A 21,321-nucleotide genomic window follows, 5' to 3' on the forward strand; every position below is an offset into this window, starting at 1 on the left:
TTGAGCGTGAATTACCTGCTTTCTTTGCAAAATACTGTTATTTTGAACAAATTTACTTACTGAAAAGATAATATATAGGTTATGATTTTTACAAAAGGAAAAACAAAGAGTGAATCATAACAATAAAAACGTCTTTTCTTGGGTTAAACTGATAATTTAACAATCTATCCTGGTCATCTGCCTCGAGGGGAATGGCCAACAGCAGGATAACACATTGAAAATCGAAAGAAAATGCAAATAAAAAGTGCATACAAATGTTTTTCTCGAATGTGATCAATCTACAAAAGAGAACACTCAAACACTCAAATCAGGGTAAATGATTCTGACAAGGATAATGGTTAAACTGATTCAGTGACTGGATTTAGTGAAAAAGCAAAATTTGAAATTTAGAACTGACAATTTAAAAAATAAATTGTTTATCTTCGAGTTAGAATTTTGGGATAAAATGCTCAAAATGGATAGGGCATCTTATAGTGGGGATTTTGATTTTCACTTAAAATAAATATAAAGACAACTTGAGAAAATATACAAATCTATAAATGATTTTTTTTAATTTGTTTTGAGCCATGAAGTCTCAACAGGGGGGGAGAGTAAATTATGGATAGCACAATCTAATTAGTAAAAAAACAAAAAAAAAAAATTAAGTCCTGACTATCCTTTTTTCCCCAACTACAGCTTTCCCTGAATATCCAGTTCTATGGTATTGATTTATGCTTCTCATCCATACAGAAGGTGACCCCTACTGATCAGATGATGGAGTTCTGTCAGCCCACAGGGAGCGTCAAACCTAACTTCTTTCCAAGGACAGCGGTCAGGATTCTGGGGAGTGTGCTAGCACTCGCGCCATCAACTGTGTCTCCTACACACGTTCGCCTCGACGCAGGAGGCTGTTGTCATCTCAGGGAAGAAGCTAACTTGCCAGATCCGAAAAGGGCAATCCAATGTGGACAACTGGATGGTGTCATCTCATCTACAAGCAACACATCATCACGCCAGGAGGTGTGGGGATCCTTACGATGCCCATGCTCATGAAAAACAGCATCAAAAGCTGCCAATAGTGCCCTAATCTATTCTTCCGAAAGAATAGGCATTAGATTCTACAATGATATCTAGAGAAATGGTCGTAAAAGTACCAAAATTAGAATCCTAACAACTGAGGGAAGAAACGAGATTAGGTTCAATTTCTTCTATCGTAATGTTGAAAATTTTGGACTTTACGGACTGCTTTGTTACATTGGTATCAGTTCCCATACACCAAATTTAAATGGACTTAGACAACATTGTCTAAAAGGACTTATCCCTAAAGGGAAACCTCCCTATTGCACACGCGAAGATCTGAGCGGGTAAGCTAATCGAGTCCCGTTCACCAAGTCATCCAGGCCCTGTGGAGACCAATGCACAGGCAGGGTTCTTTGTTTTGTGTTTTTAACCATCGCTCATTACTACTACTACTACGTTTTCTAGCATAAGAAACACTTTCGACCTCATGGAAATGAGGTGGGAGGAGAGGAATTTTTTTCCTTTACGAAGGTTTTTCGCCCCTCCACGAAACTATTAACCTGTTGTATTTCTTAATGATGTGTTAACTTGAAAATCTCTGGTATTATCACTGATATCCTTCGAAATCCACAACAGGGGGGAAATGTCAAAGCTAATCATATTTAGTTAATTGTGTATTTCTCTGTCTTCTATGTTACAAATAATCCTGATGAGCTTGACTGCTGTTTTGTACCATTTTTGAACCGAAAGATATATGACATCGTTTGTTATTACTACACATGTGCGAACTTTGAACCGTAGACGTATGTGTGACGTCACTGATACTTTCTGCGCATGCGCACTTTTTGAACAAAGCCTGAATGCACCGCGGGAAACTTGTGAGACGGTGAGACTTTTGAATCCGTCTGCCCACTGCCGTGAATAAATTCTAAAACTACATTTGCCTCTCTTACTGATCACTCCAGTTTAACCTATTACGAAAATATTAACCCTAACACATGTATCGCCCAGCCTGGCTGCCAGGTCATGGGCAGAGAAGTCGTGCAGGAATTGTGTACACAGTGTGATGTCCGTCTGGCCAAAATCCAGAACAGCTTGTTTACGGATGCATTTGCATAGAAAAACAAACAGCTCACAAAATCTTTCTTTGATTTTCTACTTCATAGCTGGGTAGATACTGCAAAATGTGAACAGTTTCTTAACTACAAATTCAAAGCAAATACAAAAATAGTTTATTAAAAGGAAATAGGTCTTATTCCATACTTGGCTTCCATACCGAAGGTTGGTTGACATTGTGGTCCAGGCTGCTGACTATCAAAGGCCTGTGGATTGGATTAGGAAACATGTAATGTATTTATGACAAAAACAAGTTGATCCCTCTTGGTATGGATAAGCTAGGCTGCATATATACCATATGACCTTGATTCTAAAATTGAGGGGAGCGCATAATGTCTTTGGGGCAAAAAGCAACCTAATAAGGAAGGGTAACAGCTTTGAAAAAATGGTTTAAAATTCGAGATATCACACTTGAATACAAATGAAACATCACAAAAACGCCGGCAGCCCAAAAAGCTGAGGTTCAAATTCCTCCATGCTTTTGAGCCTAAACGTAGCCTCCTGAGTCAGCGCCGGGTCCATGTTTGCGTCTGGAACCATCACCACCTGCATCCCCGCCGCCAAAGCCGCCTTCACACCATTGGGAGCATCTTCGAACACCAAGCACTGCGCAGGGGGAGGGACAAGCAAAATGATACCATTCCATAAGCCTATTAGGCAGACGGCAAAGCTCAGAGCAAAAACAAATGCATGGAAATGGGACACAGAGGCACCGTTTCCATTTTCAATTTGATGAGCTGGACATTTCTCGCAGGAGTGCAGTTGACCTGGGGGAGGCTGTCTACCCACTAAAAGTGCAATTTGAAGGAAGGTGCCCCCACCAGCCCTACTCCATTGGCTTTGTTTACATTTATATACACGGCATCACAGTCGTCATGGACATAGATAAGAAATACAGTGGTACCTCTCTTTACAAGAACATCTCTAAACACGAACATTTTGGTATAAGAGTTTCATTAGCAAGAACAATCTTGCTCGCTTTACAAAAGCAAATCCAGTTCACGAGCAGTCCCATAGGCTACCACTTGGAGACCGCTCACCGTTTGTAACGCTGACCTCTAGTATCAGGTCGTCCAGTTTGTGAATGCAAACTACTACAGGCTAAAAAATAAAAAATAAATGTGCTGTGATTTTTTTTTAAGTGTGTAAGTTTATTTAAAGTTACCTTGAATTTATTGTGTACAGTAAGTGCTTACATATCATCAACAGTGTTTTGATATCATACCTGTCAACCTACTATACCTTACTCTATCGTGTTTGGAACTACTTTTGTACATTTTAACTTTCTTGGTAAACACTGTATACCGAGGTTGCAAAGAAAATATCCTCGGCATTCTGTTGATGAAAAAGAAAATCTTGAATTTTGAATATTATTATTGATTATTATTGAATCTCTTGTCTTTTGCTACCAGTCACAGAGATCAGAGACGAAATTTGTAAGACGAGATCAATATTCAAATGTATTTATTTTTCAATTCTCATATGAAAATTCTTATACGGCGTGCACAATTTGAAATGATCAGAAACGTGCAAAATTCGGGGAAAACATAAATTGACAGATATGTGATCTCCGTGACTCCCCCCTTCCTCCTCATGACGTGCACACATTTGTTAAAGAGACTCAACCACGGTAAACGCTCATAATAAACTCACATTTTATTTCCTTGATATCATGTCATTTCTCTTATTACTTTATTTTGTTATGTTTTATTAATATTTGAATGAATTTTGAGTGATCAGGAACATGGGTTTTATAGATATTTGAAGTTAAATTAATTGCTTTTGAAAAGACTGGAGCGGACTGAATTTCAATTATTAAATATCAGGAAAATGACCTTGTTACAATTTGAGGTACGAGCACGATCCTGGAACAAAGTAAGCCCGTGTGGAGTGGCACCACTATTAATAATCCTCCAACACCTAACTAATAGGTACCCTGTTCTATCGTTTTGTGACAATCACGGCTTCAAAACTTGCAAACCAGAAGAGAGAAATATACACTAAGGATAGTATAATCTGAATACATTGTGACAAGAGTTAGGTCTATAATTGTCATCATATTTTGACAAGCATAATTATGGATCACAGAAAACAGGCAGTATACCGTGACCATTTTTTGAATGCTGCTGTTTTGCTCATTATCTCGCAGCCCACTGTTAGTGTGAAAACTTTCTCCAGGTGTTCATGCTTCCCACAATGGACCAAAGTGAATCTTTCAGATGGATGAAATTGTCCACTACTATAATTTACCTTCTATTTGGGTCATTCCAGTCATTAGGGCCAGAAAAAAGTGCACAAGACATTTTGCTACCAAACTGGATAAATGGCTCCTTTATTCGGAAATTATATGTTACTACATGAGGAAAATGTCTTGTTTAATATCACTGCCAGATGCTACAATTCTGCATTCAGTTTTTGAATTAAGGGCAATTTGGCAGAAATCAGGATACAGAGTTTTCATCTCTCAAAGTACGTGCAAATTGTTTCTGTGATAAATCAAATGGATGGATTAAAGGTATCCCCAAACAGATTTTTTTCATTCAGGCATAGAACGTGTAGTGTTCTTCCACAAAAGTATGCAAATATGTCGCATAATATGTTCCACCTGCCGGGGAATCGAGATATTTAGTTGACCCATCTGCTTTGTTTGCGATACAGCTGTGATGTCATTGATAGACTACAACACTTTCAAAATGACAAATCCCATTTACATGGCATGTGAGGCAAGCCCCGAAACAGACAGTAATTGTAGTGAACAATGATAGCATACCCCTCCTTTCTGCTTGGAGGTAGGCAGTCGTGGCTTCTCGTTTTTCGCAACGCATGTCGCTGTTCGTATAATTTTGTCCAGCCTGCTCCCTGTTAGCGTAGGGAATGCTGAGGGATTTTATGTTTTGTTTGCTACTGGTTGAAACTCGTTGGCTCCCCACCATGTATTGTTCGGCCGGCTAGCCTGGTGTCAACGCCGGATTTGCTATGCCCCATGGTTTATTCCTGGCCTACTTTGCAGTTATTACTGTAGCTTTTGCCGCTATTCTTTGTGGGTTCCTGCCTGGCTGTTAGCATTGTGCTTTTTGGTGGCCTTTTTCTGCCCAGGCTGTGGCCCCATTGGTGGCTTGCTTTGTGTGTTTTTTAGCAGTTAGCCCATTTTGGGCTGATTGAACTTTGTTGTACCAGTACTGCATACAACTGCAAAACAACGCCTAGGCATTCTCCACAACAACCACTAAAACGTTGCTTAAAACCTCTTTGACTAATAAACAAGTTTAAAATATGGTGCCTGGCTTGCTAGAGAGCTAGTGTTCCTCCAATGATGTCACAGTTCATGATGATTCCGTCTTTAAAATGCATTATTTCAGAAAACGATTGGAATATACGGATGAAATATGTCATAAGGTTTTATGCAAAAGGCATGTATTATTTCCCCACATTTTGCATTTTTAAATTTTAGGATTACCTTCAATAGATTGCTGAAGGACAGCTGAGGCATTTGTATGTGACGAGATAGGTAGATATATAATTACTACTACTCAATAAGGGGGGAGTAAAAAATTACTTGGGCCTATGATAGATTTCTTTTTACTCAAAAAAACCTTATTGGAGTTATTACCTCCTCTATTTTGCACATTTTAGCTATAACATTTAAATATTAAAGCAGTCGGAAAATCTTCAGCAAAGAATTTAAAGATTTCAAATGTTGTATGAAATGAATATTATTATTTGATAACTTACAACTCAGCCTCAATTCTGATCCTTTTGCATTAATTGGTATCAATGTGGAAGACAAATTCACAACATGAGGATTAACCATTTCTAACATAAATTAAACAGCACTTAGAAATAAGATTAAGGGATATAACACTATAGTCTGAGCACATGTCTTTAAGACAAAAGTAATTCAATTCATATTGTATTGAATTGAGGCAAATAAGCAGTACATTATACTCAGCGCTCTGATTGACAAAGCTGTCAGTGCCAAAAATATGCCATTGTCAAATACTGCCACGGCATGGTAGAAAAAGCTGTGATTGGATGAAATCACAGTCAAGGCACCATTTCGACAGACCATGTTTGTAGTAAGAAAAAAAAGTGACACAGAAAACTGGTAAAAATGTCGTATAATTGTGTAATATCAATCTAACGTCATCTTTATTGCAGACAGTAACATTTAGAAGAACAACTCTCCATATAAATTTGAGTTTTTAAAAACAAATATATTATATACTAAGTCATTTGCTGTCATAATTATCAAAGAAATGCCAGAAGCAGCCACGCTCATTGGTGCAGAAAATGTTGCTGTTATCGACCCCAAGATTGCACGTCTGAAAAGCCGTGAAACGTTAACAAGCAGAAACGTACATCTGTGCATATAAATCATTACGCTGCCATTCAGTTTGAGATTGAAGAAAACACTACATGTGTCAAGCGTGGCAGCAGTGGGTGAGTAAGTGGCAGTACACAAAATTCCTTAAATGATTTTGAAGCTGAGGGGATAGGCTTATGCAAGGCGAATGTAACTTTTCAACACCGTGCTTCTCTGTTACAAGGACTGAAAATAACAGCCCGTTTAAATGATAGGGTTCAGCAAATGTTGCAGAGTACGTTACAACAGTAGTGATGAGAGTGTTTGCCATTGAAAGTCCCTATCGGGCCTGCCAGGGTTTACTTTCTCCTGCCAGAGCGTCATAAACTTTAATTATTGAAATACATTATAATGTTTAATCTAAATACATACAAAAATGATCAAAATAACTTTTAGATATCTCATTTAAAAAGATCGCTAACACCATCGTATGCTTGCTGGCACCATTTTTTTGTTCTCACTCACTTTTGGTTTATTGATTGCTTGGTTAATATGCATGTTTTCGTCCACGTCGCAGCGCTAATTTGTTCGCTGAGCAGAGGGGGGGGGGATAATGACACAGCATATGGCTCCAAAGCAGAGTGTGTTGTCTAAAAATGACAGAAGAACCCCTATCAGTCCCTCAAAGCTTAGGCACTTGGTGTTCTTAAACGCCAAGCTCTTGGGTCCAGGCCCGAACCTGGCCCGAAATACAGGTCAGGTTTTAAAATCAATCATTAACTTGGGCTTGGGCTGGGCCAGGTCTCTCCTCTGTTTTTTTTTTTTTTTTTTTTTTTTAAATTAGTGGCGTGCCATCCACCTATACTTACTGGTGGTCCTGCAGTTTAAAGTTTGTCGTGTGCTCAGCTCATTCTCCAAATTTTAGAACCTGCAGAGGGTAATCCCCAAAGGTCATTGAAGTAATGGTGGACCGACTCATCACGCTGAAAAATAATCTGACGCACAATAACACCCTGTAGGGCAGCGACGTGTCTGGAGAGATATGCAATACAGTCTGCAATTTTCCTGGTGGGTCCAAAGCTTCAAAAGTTGCATTGGACCTCACTGCATGGGCAATGACTTAGTATTGCCCGCCTTCGCGTGTCACTAGCGTCGAATAGCCTGATGGCTGTCTTAAATAAAAAATCCTAGCCAGCGGGGCTACGGGACAGGGATCGGGAGGCACGACGAAGAACGGAGGAAGCGGCACGAGTAGAAACTCTATCCTTGTTGTCAATGTTTTGTTCAATAGGGCACTTGAAAAGCGGCTTCGTGCACTGCTCACATTCGTTTATTTACAGTAGCCGTCCTTATATCCACATTTGACGACATCAGTCCTCTATACGGCCATGACCATGACATCACGCCGCCGTAACATTACCCTGTGGCTGTGTTTACACGCGTCATGTGTTCTGTGGTTCCTTTTCTTTGTCAGACAGCGCCAGCGTTCTAATCAGTGTGCAACGCTTGCATTTGGTGCCCAAAGTCACACTTTTTTTTCCTCCTCTGTATTCTCCCTAGTCCTAACTAATAAAATATGCAAATCTTTTTTGAGGCCTGGTCCCTCAAATTAAGTTTCTCTGTTGGGCCCAGGCTTGGTAGGCTCACTAAAATGAGCCGGCTCTTACCGCTCTCAAATGGCTGTTCAGATTGTTTTTGTTGTTTAATCCATATATTATTATGTATTATGCATTATTATTATTATAAATGGCTTAAAAAGGGGGGAAATCAAAAATACACTTAAACATTAAAACTGAAAAACACAGAAAAAATAAATAAAAAAGATTACCAACCTAAAAAGAAAGGATAAAACACAATACATGTCTAACCATGTTTATACTCAAAATTTCAAAGTCAGCAGCACAAAATCCCTGGAAAAAAAATGCATTTTGAGCAATCACAAGAGCGAAATATCGTCTCGAAAAGAACCGGCCCTCGTTTGGAGGGTAGCAGGCTCCCACTTCCAAGATACGGCTCATAGAGCCGTTTTATTTGCAAACGACATGAGTTGGTTGCCGCATTCAGCAATCCGCTTTTTCCTTCGGCGCAGGGGTAAATACTGTATTCGGAATGGCTAACTGTATGGTAGTCGCCATTTTGAATGGCGGCATGAGCGAAAAAACACGCCACTAAAAAAACAGCGTCATGTGTGAAGAGACTTTCCACCGTTGCCGTTATGCAGCCAAAGTAACGCACCGCTTGTGACCATTAATAACGAAAACGGCGTTGTAACGTCGGAAAAAGTAATGAGTTAGATAGCCCCATTATTGGAAAAAAAAGCGCCTTTACATAACGGCAATATTCGTAACTGTGTTATTCCCAACACTGCTTACTCGTATGAGGAGATCTTCAAACAAAATTGTACTTTTAATGTGATACCATAACCTTTATCAATATTGTAGAATCAACTGCCTCCAAGAATAAACTCGATGACTTTGGCATTGGCGCTCATCAACAATACATAAGAGTCATCAATTGAAGGGTTTTTTTTCCACATGTAGTGATTTTATCATCTAAGACATTATAGTCTTATGTCTTTTTACTTCTTTTGCAATGTGAACCAGTTTTTTATGTGTTATCAAATTTAACCAGATGTAAGATTTCTTTGGAAGTAAGCTCTTTGGTGCAATGCACCAATGACCTTTACCACATGAGGAAAACGCTCTGACTTTTACTTTGCCATTCACATATATATTTTGTCTGAGCTTATTTCAAAGGCGTCCCATTCTTGAATATTTTAGGAAGTTGCAGGGGAGAAAAAAACACTCTGCCAGTCAGGCCCCTTTGATCATTTGACCGAATTCTTGGGGAAAAATACATGGCAGCCTTTTTACAGCTGAAAGTCTATGTTCTCGTCTTGTAGACGAGTCCATTTCAACAATAAATACTTGCAATTTTGAGTGACACACATTCATCTAAAACTAATTTATGGCACAAGTTATACATGTCGCATGCTCGCACACCCGAAATGGATATTAACAGTTCCATGAATAAAACAAATAAATAAATGATGATGAACATGTTTTTTTAAATGGCAGTCATCTAAACATTACTACACTTGTCAACTTTGGAATAATTTATTGAATTTTCCAGACTATAAAGCGTTTTTCCCCCCTTAGTGGAGGATCTACACAGCATGCACTTATATTTACTCTGGTAATTATTTAGATATCTGCTTTTTACTTCTACCTGAGTAATATTTTACTGAAGTAACAGTACACACTCCGCCATCACAGTTGGGTGCCAAAATGCACACTTCGGTGCCAAAGTTATATTATTCAGATCAATTTATCATAAAGAACATGCTTACCAAACTTTCAGTTTGACTCCAAATCACTAAATCCAAAGAAAATGTCATCCTCTGTGCTGAGGTGAAAGATGCGCCACTTCCTCTTTCCACCTCTACGTCCCTTACGTCAGACGTCATTTTTGCTTCTGGTGAATTACTTACAAGTTTTACTAATTTTAATTCTGCTGTTCAACCAAATATTTGACTAATTGCAGCTTGTCATCTGCAGAATGATTATTGGATCTTAATATTATTAGAATTACCACACAAGCTCTTTGATTTACAAATACAAACCAAGAAGTTATTGATGCGCAGGTAAGGAACTGGTATACTTACCAGAATACACTTTGCGAATTTGTGTTCTGACAACAAGAGTAAAAATACTGTGATAATGAAATAAGCCCAAATGTCTTTTCAGATGTCATCCGTACCGGTGATCATCTAGTGGTAAAGTCTCAGCGGCCTTACAGCCGTTTTGCAATGGTGAAGAATGACTGATAATGACGCATATGACGCAGAACGGGGGTAAACCAGTGCGTGCTGTCGGGCCTCTCTGCTGATGAAGGTTTCCATGGTACAGCAACTCACCCTTTTTGAGCTGTGGGTTTAGTATTCAGTGTCAGGTTCGGAAGAGCGAAGGGAATGAATGTTTGTTAAATGCAAGTGTTTTTTGACGTGAACAACCTCCTAGTACACCCTAAAGTGCGGAAAATACGGTACTTATGTAACTCGAATTATGCATCCATTATCTACGCCGCTTATCCTCACTAGGGTTGCGAGGGTGCTGGCGCCGGTTCCCAGACGTCTTCGAGCAGTGGGCACCCTAAATTGGTTGCCAGCCAGTCGCAGGGTATACAGAAACAGACCATTCACTCGCTCCTCACACCTATGGACATTTTGGACCACACAGGGAGAATGCAGTAGCTGGAATTGAACCCCGGACCTCTGCACCTGAGGCTGCGCACTCACCAACCGGCTGCCGTGCCGAAAGATGCAATAAACAATGTGATATCATATTAAATGTATTAGTTCAGTCTTTCGTTGTGGGTAGACTTGGACAAAACACGTGTCCAGACTGTTTGCATGACCACAAACCTACACAATTTATCCTAGGGGCCTCAGTTTTCTAGTGAGGGCTTATTTTATGGATTTTCCTTACATTTTACCACTATCTCCAAATTGCTTAAATAACCCCATGTTACCTAGTATTGTCTGTGGTTTGCAGGTGAATGGACTGAGATTTGTCAGGCAATAATTGGCCAATTTGTCTTCCTGAAAGAAAATATCTCTTATTAATTGCACCTGATTTGAACAGCCAGATTATAACAATGTTACCGGGGTAATCTCTTTTTGATTGATGACAGGAGCACAACTGGTTTGCTCCGCTTGATGACAGCATAAGTGTGAACTCTCTTTTATGCTTCATCAATCATACTCAGATGTTCAAGTTCACCAATTTTAAAATATGCTGTCACGTCATCAGCGATGCCTGTGTGTTGTGAGAGAGGTTCTGAAGAAAGTTTGGTATTTTGTTCCATTTCTTCTATTCTCTCACTAAAGGTGCAGCACTTGAAATTGTATTTATCACTGAGGCCATTGAATTTCAACGCTTCATGTGACCTTGGGATTGGTTAAACTTGTTCGTGTTGCACCTGCTTCATTTGTGTATGTATAAAATCACAGATTTGCTAGTATTCAGGTTTCAGCTAAAAGCCACAAGAAAGTAAAGCTGCAACACATCATATTAAAGAATTTGAAATAGGGATCTACCATTTGAGTCATAATCCCTGTAAAATCGATGCTCAATATTAATGCATTGATCAGTACTAGTATTAGTGATTATGATACCACATTGAATTTTGTTCTAGTACACAACATTGTAGTGCTCCTAGATATCACGTACCAAGTATTTTTGATCCATGAGAAACATTCACATTCACTTTTAAATACAAAATAAACATTACTTATTAATTAAGAAAAGAAAAATGTTCTTAAAAAATGCAGAATTGAATAAATTAGGTCACATTACGCGGCCATGTTCCAACTATGGACAGTAGGGGTGGGCGATACTATGATTTTTTATATTGATCTGATCCAAGTAAATACAGCCAAGTATTAATCGATACAGAAATATTTTGCTTAGAAATTACATGACCATTGAATGATTGAACTGATACCCCTTGAGATAGTCTTAAATACAATAAAGCACAGATAATTTAAGCACTAAAATGTATTATTTGGTATCTAAATAAAAGCAATACAAATTTAACAGAATAAAAATACACAAATAAATATTTCTATTTCAACTGTTTCCCTAACAAAAGTCAAGAGTCAAACTGAAAAAAAGAAATGCAACAAAATTACAAATACTGTATGACAATGTCAACAAGACTACTTAAATATATTTCGTCGCACAACATTTTGAAAATAAAGTGAGTAATACAAATAAAGTGTGAACTGTCTCTCATTCCCAGTCTTTGGCTCTGCACTCCAAAGAAGAAACCTTTTTGGCGCTCTTGTCATAGTGACAACTGAATAAGGGTTTTTTGTTAAGGAACAATAATATGTTAACATTTTTGCTTGAGGCTTGTTACTCTCTGTATTGTGAGCTTTTTCATGTGTTTATGAAAATCTGTGGTGTTGTGAAAGTAGTGTGACACTTTAAAAGTCAACAGTGTACTCTGCTTCCTGTTTTCCTATATCAATTTTTACCTTCTGGCAGGGGTGGAAGAATTGATCTAACTGCTCATTCAATTTTTTTTTTTGCCCTTACCTCTAAAGGCAGGGAGCATAGGCCGGCCAGTGGCCTAGTTGGGGAAGGGGCTAAAAGTGTGTCTGACAGTCACTCACTAAGGTATAGAGACTCAGAGAGTAGCAGAGAAAGAGAAAGCATTATTTGTGCAGAGAAGCAGCGTTTAGAGGAAAATGGCAAAGGAGCGAGGTATGGATGCCAGGACAATAGTATCTTTCTGATCAAAGTACTTGCTTAGTATTGATAATATAGATATTTGTATAGATAGTCTCACACCGTTCAGATCGGGGAATAGGGAACAAACCCACATAAAGTGTTTTCAATAAAAAGATTTTAAAAAAGACTTAAATTAAAATAGTCGAGCTGCATTTTTATCACTATGCATTGTTTTGACACATGGTTAGCATTTGCCCGTAACAGATTAGTAAATTTGCCAATACAGACTACGAGATATGTTTTTTTTTGTCAGACAGAATGTATAATAATGTTGTTAATGCAAGATTTACAATTAAAATAGTTTGATTTTAGTGACCGTAATACAATAAAATAATTACATGACAAACTCTGTTGTAAAATGAATATAATTTCAAAATTGTGAAGGGTTTGCTATTTTGTTTTGTGTCTCTTGTTATAGCAAATATAACCACATGATGTTACATCGCTCTCCTCAATGCTCGATTTCCATGAACTTCAGCATGCTCGGCCAATTCATGCATCATATGCAGAACATTTCCACTTCAGAGCCTGAGTTGCCGTTTAACGGGAACCAATATACCATTAGAAATACCAAGAAAAAAACTGACTCTATACCTCAAAATACTGGTCATAGCGCAAAACAACAATGCTTAACACAGGTTAAAGTGTGGGTGAGGTGAGCAAAGAAACGAAGAGGTGCCTCACCTACACGCACGAGCCATTGAGAATAAACTTATTATAAAATGGCCACGCAAGTGATTTAGATATTGTTGCTAAAAATAGACCGTGTTTTGTAGGACTACAGATGTGGTTTCAGTGAGTGATTTGTAATTGTGGTCAGCAATATTTTAGACTAATCAATAACATAAGATAATATAAGTAATATAGTATACCGTAAGACCTCATGTATAACGCGTTTCCAAAGTATGCGTTATTTTTCATGCATAAAAATGTCCACTACAAATGAATAAATACAGAGTAATTTACAAATTTCAAAAAAAAAAATCCTGATGAATTAGAATGCAAAAAAAAAAAATCATATTTGATATTAAAAAGAGAAAAAGAAATACTCACAGTATGTGGAGAAACTGGGGGCTTGAATCTGCTGGCACAAACCAGAAAGGAGTCAGGCTTGGGTTTGGAATTCTTCACCTCAGGATCATCTCCCAGGACAATGTGGTTGAACAAAGCAAAGAAATCTTTGTGTTTGCTTGTCTTCAAGTTGAATGTCACACCGGCTGAGCTGGTCGCTACGGCAATTGGGACACCGTGTTGCTTCAGGTGGTGCACCAGTCTCTCAACACCTTTAAAGACAACAAAGGATCTCACTCAACTTTATCATTGAAAACCATTAAGTCTATCATAGATAAATGCTGCATCTGCAATAGCGTTTATTAGAATACTAGGGCTGCAATAATTAGTCGACTGAGTAGAAGGAGGGAATGAGAGGAATAGACTGCCGCAGCAGTATATTGAGCACAAGAATTGTTCAAGAGAAATTGCAATATAGAGAACAACAAGGACATTTTAAAGAAGGAGTGAAACCAGGAAAATGATCCTAATTTGGACTCATTTTAATTATATTAATGGCTCCAAAACAATGTGCATTGTCTATCACTGACAGAAGAATCTCAAATAGTCCGTTAAAGAGTAGCACTGTGTTCCCAAATAACAATATTCAGTAGAAACTAATGATATTTTGGGGGTTTTTTTTTGGTACATGTTTTAATTTATATTTTTGCGGGGTTTTCAGCAGTTTGTGTTGTTTCAGTCAACTTTTGTTAAAAGTTGAATTGTAAATAAAAGTTCTTGTATTTAAACGTTTTTATAGTTTTCAAGAGGTAATATTTCAGATTTTTATTTTTTTGTGTTTGTTTTTCAGGAATTCTGTGTTGCTTGACTTTAAAGTTGCGTAGTATGAATACGTTTAAATTAGTTAAAGATTCAAAGGGGCTTGCATGGTGTTTGGGCAATGCGCGGGGCACGCCCCCGTACCCCCTTAGATTATCCACCCGCCGGGGTCTCATAAAATTCTATGAAAATGATGCATGCAAACCTAAGAACAAACGTCAGTTGTTAAAACATTCAAAACAAATGTCAGTTGTGAAAACCACTTGATTTCAAACTGTTAAGAATCATTGAGTTTCTTCTGTTAGAGTCATTGCAGTTTATCACTAAATGGAGTTCACAAAATGCACTTTATATTTGTTTTATGTACTGTTCTTCTTCTTGGTTTACAGGGATAAAAAATGTTTACTTTATTTAATTATATTATTTATTTTCCTGTCCCTAAAAATGGACACCTCTGTCCATTATGCATTTATCTCCACATAACTAGCATTGCACCTAGTTGGTTTTGATTTAATTTAATTTTATTTTATTTGAGTATGCATCAGCAGTATGTTCGATAAAATGTCTATTTTTAACTGTATCATTTTTTCTTGTGTTTTTTTTCTCATTTTCCACATCATTAAATCAGTTTCATGCTGAATTTAAAACTAATCACATCAATTATCTAATTATCCGACTAATTATTTCAATAGCCAGTTACTAGTCGACCAATAAAACGGTCGTTACGTGCAGCCCGAGTCCAGAAAAATACTAAGGCCATGTCCTGTTTTTACACTGGTGATATTTCCACAAACACTTGAAACAGGCAAAGGTCAACAATATAAGATTTTTTTTCTGATATTTTCATTTTTCACATTTTGCATGACTGTTGTGTGGCAAATAATCAGCCTATTAACATATTTTCCCGATGGAAAGTCATAGTTACTATTGGCAATTGAGATAGGATTATAACGGTTGTGCTGTATAAAATGTAGTCAGTAATCCTGTTTTGGGGTTTTCATTTAGGATACATAAATTGCAATCTCCTGCGTTATGACAATATTCTCGTAATTGAAAAGGTTTATTCAAGATCGCAAAATTTAACAAATAAAAGGAAAGGAGAATTATAAAACAAGGTGGTATTGGAAAGTGTCAAACCACGGGACAAATTCCACTTTTCCGCAGTCCCCAAAAAGATATTTTAAAAAAGGAGACTGATCAAAGAAGACAAATTGACAAGATTTACAGTCGCACTGAACAAAGATAATTCGACCCGTTTTTTAAGGATTACCCACAGAATCCATTTTCCTTTATTGCAGGCCTCCAAGCTTTTGTTCTATTTTTGCAAGAAAAAAATCCAGGGCTTTCAATTAAACGGGAATAACATTTTCCAAACCCAATTTGTAAGTTTCCCGACATATCAGATCAGGGTCACATGGTGGTTCAAAGAACATGAAATTGGTCTGTAATTGTACTTATGTTATTTAATTTGATGGATGTGGCATTAAATTTCAGCAAGTTTAAAAAATTGTAACTATATACTATTCAAGTACAGTATTACAAGGCTCTGGATTGAAGGTTTAAGAGGTCCAGATTGTTTTACAGTTTACACCTGTTGCCATAATACGCTCTTCTTTTAGAATAAAAACTGATGTTTTCACAAAGACGAGAAAGAAAATAAAAACAGTATTGTAACCTCAAACCAGCACTGTCCAAGATTCTCAGATAAGAGTTTGATTTTTCAGTTGTGTTCTCTCCAAGTAGTGTAGCTTCCTCCCAGAGTTAAAGGAAAAAACATTTTGGGTGAAATTGTGTCAGGCTGGGCGTTTGGGGAAATTTTTGGAATAAAGTAACCAAAATTGACAGTGCCCATTGACAAATAATCCTATCGATCAAAAGTTCAGTCCTCCGTAAAAGAGACTCCCCCCTATCAACTGAATACAGTGGAACCTCGGTTCTCGACCATAATCCGTTCCAGAACCCTGTTCGAGAACCAATTTTTTCAATCACCGAAAAAAATTTTCCCATTAAAAATAATGTAAATCGTTTTAATCCGTTCCAACACCCTGAATGTTTACCATGAATGTTTAACGTAAACATGAAGCTAACCCCGGCTAATCGTACATTCGCGTTATCGTAATCTTATGTACAAAAGATTACGCTAACATGAATGTGTAAAATAAAAAAATCAGGTTGTTTACAAGTCATTTAGCACCACAAGTGGCTAGCGCTTCATTGGAAAGCGGGCTCCGTTCCAACACCCTGAATTTTGGGCTCAGTACCAACACCCTGAATGTTTACCTGAATGTTTAACGTAATCATAGAGCTAACCCAGGCTAATCGTACGTTCGCGTTATCGTAATCTTCCGTACGAAAGATTACGCTAACACGAACGTGTAAAAAAAAAATGTTAAAGAATTATGAATAGGGTTTCTTACCTTTGTGGTGGTCAGCAGAAGGCGTATGCTGTATTCCCTAGCAAGATCAGAAACTCGCACACCTTTTTCATATTTAGCTATTATGTCTTTCTTAAAGGCAATAGTTGTACAAACAACTTTTGTTTTTTCACCTGCCCTGCTTGCACCAACCTTCTTCGGAGGCATATCTAGGGGCTAAAACACTCCGTTCACCGATATTAAAAACGAAAGCAAAAAGAGGCAAGTGCGCACGTGATAACAGTTGGTGGTAAGGTTTCCAGCAAGTTTTAAAAACTACTTCATCACCAAAGTGTCAAGCAAGCATGTAGGCACCAACCTACGCGAAAAAAAATGAAAAACTTATGCAGACCTGGCATGAGTTTCGCTGAAGGAAATATCCTCTCTTGGATTTCTCTGGTTTCCCGAAGGAGTTCCTCAGCTGTAATAGGAAGCTCCAAAGCATCTCGTATTGTTTGGGCTGCCTCCAAAGCCTTTGCTCCCATTACTTTGGACTTAACTTCCCAAGTGTATACCTTTCCGAAACGGTCACACACTTCCTGGAAAGACACAGAGTACAGTCGCTCTGTATCTAACAAAGAGAACAAATGATAAGAAAAATTAACACCTTAAGTAAACACATGAAAACCATCATAATAAAAACCAATTTCTCTAGAACATGTAATACAAGATGCTAATGATCAGTGAACCTAATTATTCCTTACCTCGTTGATCATCCAGTGAGTGCACAACATACCAAACGTGAGTTTGATTTTATGTTTTTTGGCCATTGCAAATTAAGTACGCCGAATATCATTTGCAGTAAGTTACAGAGAGTTGGCAAACATCAACACAACTTTGACCGGCACATGCTTCCACTGCGTACATGTTAACCTCAGCCAACTGCTTCCCTAACTAATGATTGCAATGCCCCCTACTAAGCAATAATAAACCTTACAAAAATGACGGGCGCCTGTTTACTCACAAGACATTGTACGTATAATAAAAACAAAGATAATTTGAGTAAATCAGGTTTATTTTATGTAAGATATAAACAACACAATTATTTTGGTATCTAGGGCAGCACGGCGACACGGTGGTTAGCGCGTGTGCGGCACAGTTCTGAGGTCATGGGTTCAAATCCAGCTACCAACCTTCCTGTTTGGAGTTTGCATGTTCTCCCCATGCTTGAGTGGGTTTCCTCCCACACTCCAAAAACATGAATGTCAGGTTAATTGGCCGGTCGGAATTGTCCCTAGGTCTGAATGGGCGAGCGAATTGTCTGTCCCTGTGTGCCCTGCGACTGGCTGGCAACCAGTTCAGGGTGTCCCCTGCCCACAGCCCGAAGATAGCTGGGATGGGCTCCAGCACCCCCACGACCCTACTGAGGATAAGCAGTGCAGATAATGGATGGATGGATATTTCGGTATCTTTCTCATTTTCCCCCCACTTGCAGTAAATTTAGTGTTGCTTATTGTACGTGGCAGTGTATTTAAAAAAAACTGTACAAATAATATAACACGGCGTGCACAATTTGAAATGATCAAATATCGTATACAATACGAGGGAAAGGTCTCGTTGACATGTATGCTACTGATACAACATTTCTGTAATATTAGACGTTTAGGGTGGTTGAAAAATTAATACTGTATACACAGTTCGCATGCTAAACGAGTTTACCTAATAACAATCCATCCATGTCGAATATGACATGGCTCACAGGGTTGAAGGCACTTGTTGTCACCGACATGTTGAAAACTTTTATTTTACTTCCGCGTTGACGACACAGACTGAAGGATAAATACGGCAAGTCAGAGGCGTCATAAGGCAAAGAATGTTTTATAGAATAAAGTTTTTACTGTAGCTATGGGAAAAGAATAGCTATATGGTTAAATAAGTCGCATTATTGATTTTCTTTTATGCTTAAATAATTGTATGTTTTTATTTTCAGGGTTTTTTTTCTCAGTATTACTGCAGCACGTTCTGTTTCCTTGAATATTGTTAACTTGTTATTCTTGTTTTACTGTTTCATACTATTTTGTTGTAATCATGCCATTTATGCACTGATTTGTATTACTGTATGTTGATTTTGCCAATAACAGTCATTCCAAAGTCAAACCCATTTCTACCAAGAATGTTCTTAAATACGTTTTCAGGAGACTCAAGAGTGACCTTACAAACCACTGCTGTCTTTTATGTGTGTTGAAAAACAACAAAGTATACTGTAAATTAAAACAGATTTTTAGTTTGGGACAGTCCATGTGTTTGTCTGTGTGTGTCAGTCTGTCTTTACTGTGAAAGTGTTTATAAGTGTATGTGTGTGCTGCAACTTTAATAGGGTTTTGCAACTGACTGATTTTCTAGCCTTTTTATGGCACTTCTGACCCCATATGCACACCTTTCCTATATTATTGATGCATTTCAAGAAACGTATAACTTTATTAAAAGGTACCTATGGCAGCTGCAACCCCAGGTGTATCCTCAATCGTCAACTTGCTGAAAAAGATCCCTGGGGAAATAAAGTTATTTACTATCATTTGAGGCTTAATGAACGGCAATAAACTGGTCTAATACAACATATGGTCTTATGTCATGATCCTTCTGCCTCTCAGTGCATAGGCGAGTCAAGGTTTGAGATTTGGAAATGGGGGGCGGACTGAAGTTCTTACAGCAGACGGAATAGCTGCCTGGCACTGTATGTTATGGTCAGAATTCTATACGACAACATTTTAACTATCAAGTTATTCAAACACCCAAAAATGTATTATGATATGTAACAGCCACACCCAGACGAGAAGATCAAAATAAGCTTTTCCTCTGTAGACAATCTTTGCTTGCATCCTTGCTGACACGCACAAAATTCACCACCGCATGCAAAATCTATCATTCATCTGCACTGTACAGTATTTGATCATCATCACCAGCCTTGAGGGTAATCACAAGTTACTCTTGCGTGAAAAAAAAGTGCTGGGATTGCTTCATACTGTAATTACCCATTTGAAACAATAACTCTGTTCCTTTTTTTCATGCCACAAAACATAAACTTTTTTTGTTCCCCATCGAGGAGAGATTCACCTGAGAGCCACATAGAGGAGAATTCAAGCACACAGAGCCAATCTGAATTTTTTGACTTTACACATCGCTTAAGGTCTGTTTAGAATCCAGTATTCGATATCCCTTTTTAAAGTACTTCAGAGGCATTAGACTTCTGTGAATTTTAAAAACACGTGGCAAAACCAATTCCGATTGTCATTGTTGTGTGTGTCAGACAGGACGAAAGGAAGACTGAGATCAATTGCGCTCGTTTCTTGGTTTTATTGAAAGGAAAGAAATGACAAGGTGGGATTCTTCGATCCGTTGGTTGGCGGATTGACGGAACTTGACAGGCGGGTCAAGGCTTGGCGGGAATGGTCGCGGACAAGCGTAATCGTAGTGTTGTTGGCCGGGGCTGGAGAAGAAGGGCGTCGTAGTATTCGGAAGAGTGATCAGGAGTCAGACGGGCAGGGAAGGTCGTAGGCAAATTCGGAAACTGGTCGGCAACTGAGATCAAGCAGAAAAACAGGACGCAGGCAAAGAGTCGGAGTTACGGGCTTTTTTTTTAGCAGATGGCAACAGATCGCATAGTACAATCAGACAAAGTGTTACCGGAAGCTGGGGATTTAAATGTACAGGGTGCGCCAATCAGCTGTCCTGGCTGTCGGCGCCAAATCCTGAACACAGGTGTTCCCGATCCGGGTGATTGTGACAGTGTGCCCCTTTTTTCCTAACTTCAACTCAAAGGGCAAGTAAAGTATTTGGATTTGAAAATGTATCATCTTTTGACACAATGTAATCATCCTCCCCAAGTAATAAAATAAACATAAAATGCTGTTTTTTCTCCACTTTGCCATACGTTAAGATATCGTGTCACTATTACCGATGTGATTCACCTGTGCTCGCTCATTTGGCGCAAACTGCCGCGGGTTCTGATTGGCTCCCTGTCACTACTTAAACCTAGTCCTGTCCTGTGGTTAGTCCATCTGTGAACTTCAGTGCATAATAGGCAAGCCTTTTTCGACCCTGACTCCCACCTGTCCCGTTTTTGCACCCGTTTGTCTCCGGCTATGACTTGTTTTGATAATGACCACGTCTGCTTTCTCGTCCTGGCTTTCAACCCCTTTTTGTTCCCGACTACGTCTACTCTTTCGTTCTGGCTTGCGACCCGTTTCCGACTACGCCTTGTTCTCCCAGTCCCGGCTACCGACTAGTTTTACCGTCCCTGACACCGCCATCGCTCGCTCCGGAAGTTTCACTTCCGTGTTCGGATCACAATCCGAGTACGAGAGCGACTTGCTTCCCGCGTCCAGCGAATACCGGATCGTGGGCGCAGCCCTTCCTCTCTCCT

At 38.6% G+C, this 21,321-nt stretch overlaps 1 protein-coding gene across 1 annotated transcript; it reads right to left on the reverse strand.

The window, feature by feature from the left end:
* Positions 1 to 2,063: 2,063 nt before the first annotated feature.
* Positions 2,064 to 18,727, reverse strand: pudp (pseudouridine 5'-phosphatase). Its single transcript, XM_088329952.1, has 4 exons — positions 18,618 to 18,727; positions 17,311 to 17,529; positions 13,768 to 13,997; positions 2,064 to 2,721 (listed from the first exon to the last, which is right to left on the reverse strand). Exons 1-4 carry the CDS (start codon positions 18,685 to 18,687, stop codon positions 2,545 to 2,547), a joined length of 696 nt encoding a protein of 231 aa, XP_088186078.1. The 5' UTR covers positions 18,688 to 18,727; the 3' UTR covers positions 2,064 to 2,544.
* Between the last annotated feature and the right edge of the window lie 2,594 nt (positions 18,728 to 21,321).

Source organism: Urocampus carinirostris, chromosome 3 (assembly GCF_059441175.1).
Source record: "Urocampus carinirostris isolate Australia breed hairy pipefish chromosome 3, RoL_Ucar_1.0, whole genome shotgun sequence".
In the NCBI taxonomy this organism is placed as follows: domain Eukaryota; kingdom Metazoa; phylum Chordata; class Actinopteri; order Syngnathiformes; family Syngnathidae; genus Urocampus; species Urocampus carinirostris.

Excerpts from the sequence above, each read along its gene's own strand:
- pudp (XM_088329952.1), bottom strand. The coding sequence starts at position 18,687 with ATGTCGGTGACAACAAGTGCCTTCAACCCTGTGAGCCATGTCATATTC. Across the intron at positions 17,530-18,617 it reads CATGGATGGATTGTTATTAG|ATACAGAGCGACTGTACTCT; the intron begins GTAAACTCGTTT and ends TCTCTTTGTTAG. Across the intron at positions 2,722-13,767 it reads CCCCAGTTTCTCCACATACT|TGCTTGGTGTTCGAAGATGC; the intron begins GTGAGTATTTCT and ends CCCCCTGCGCAG.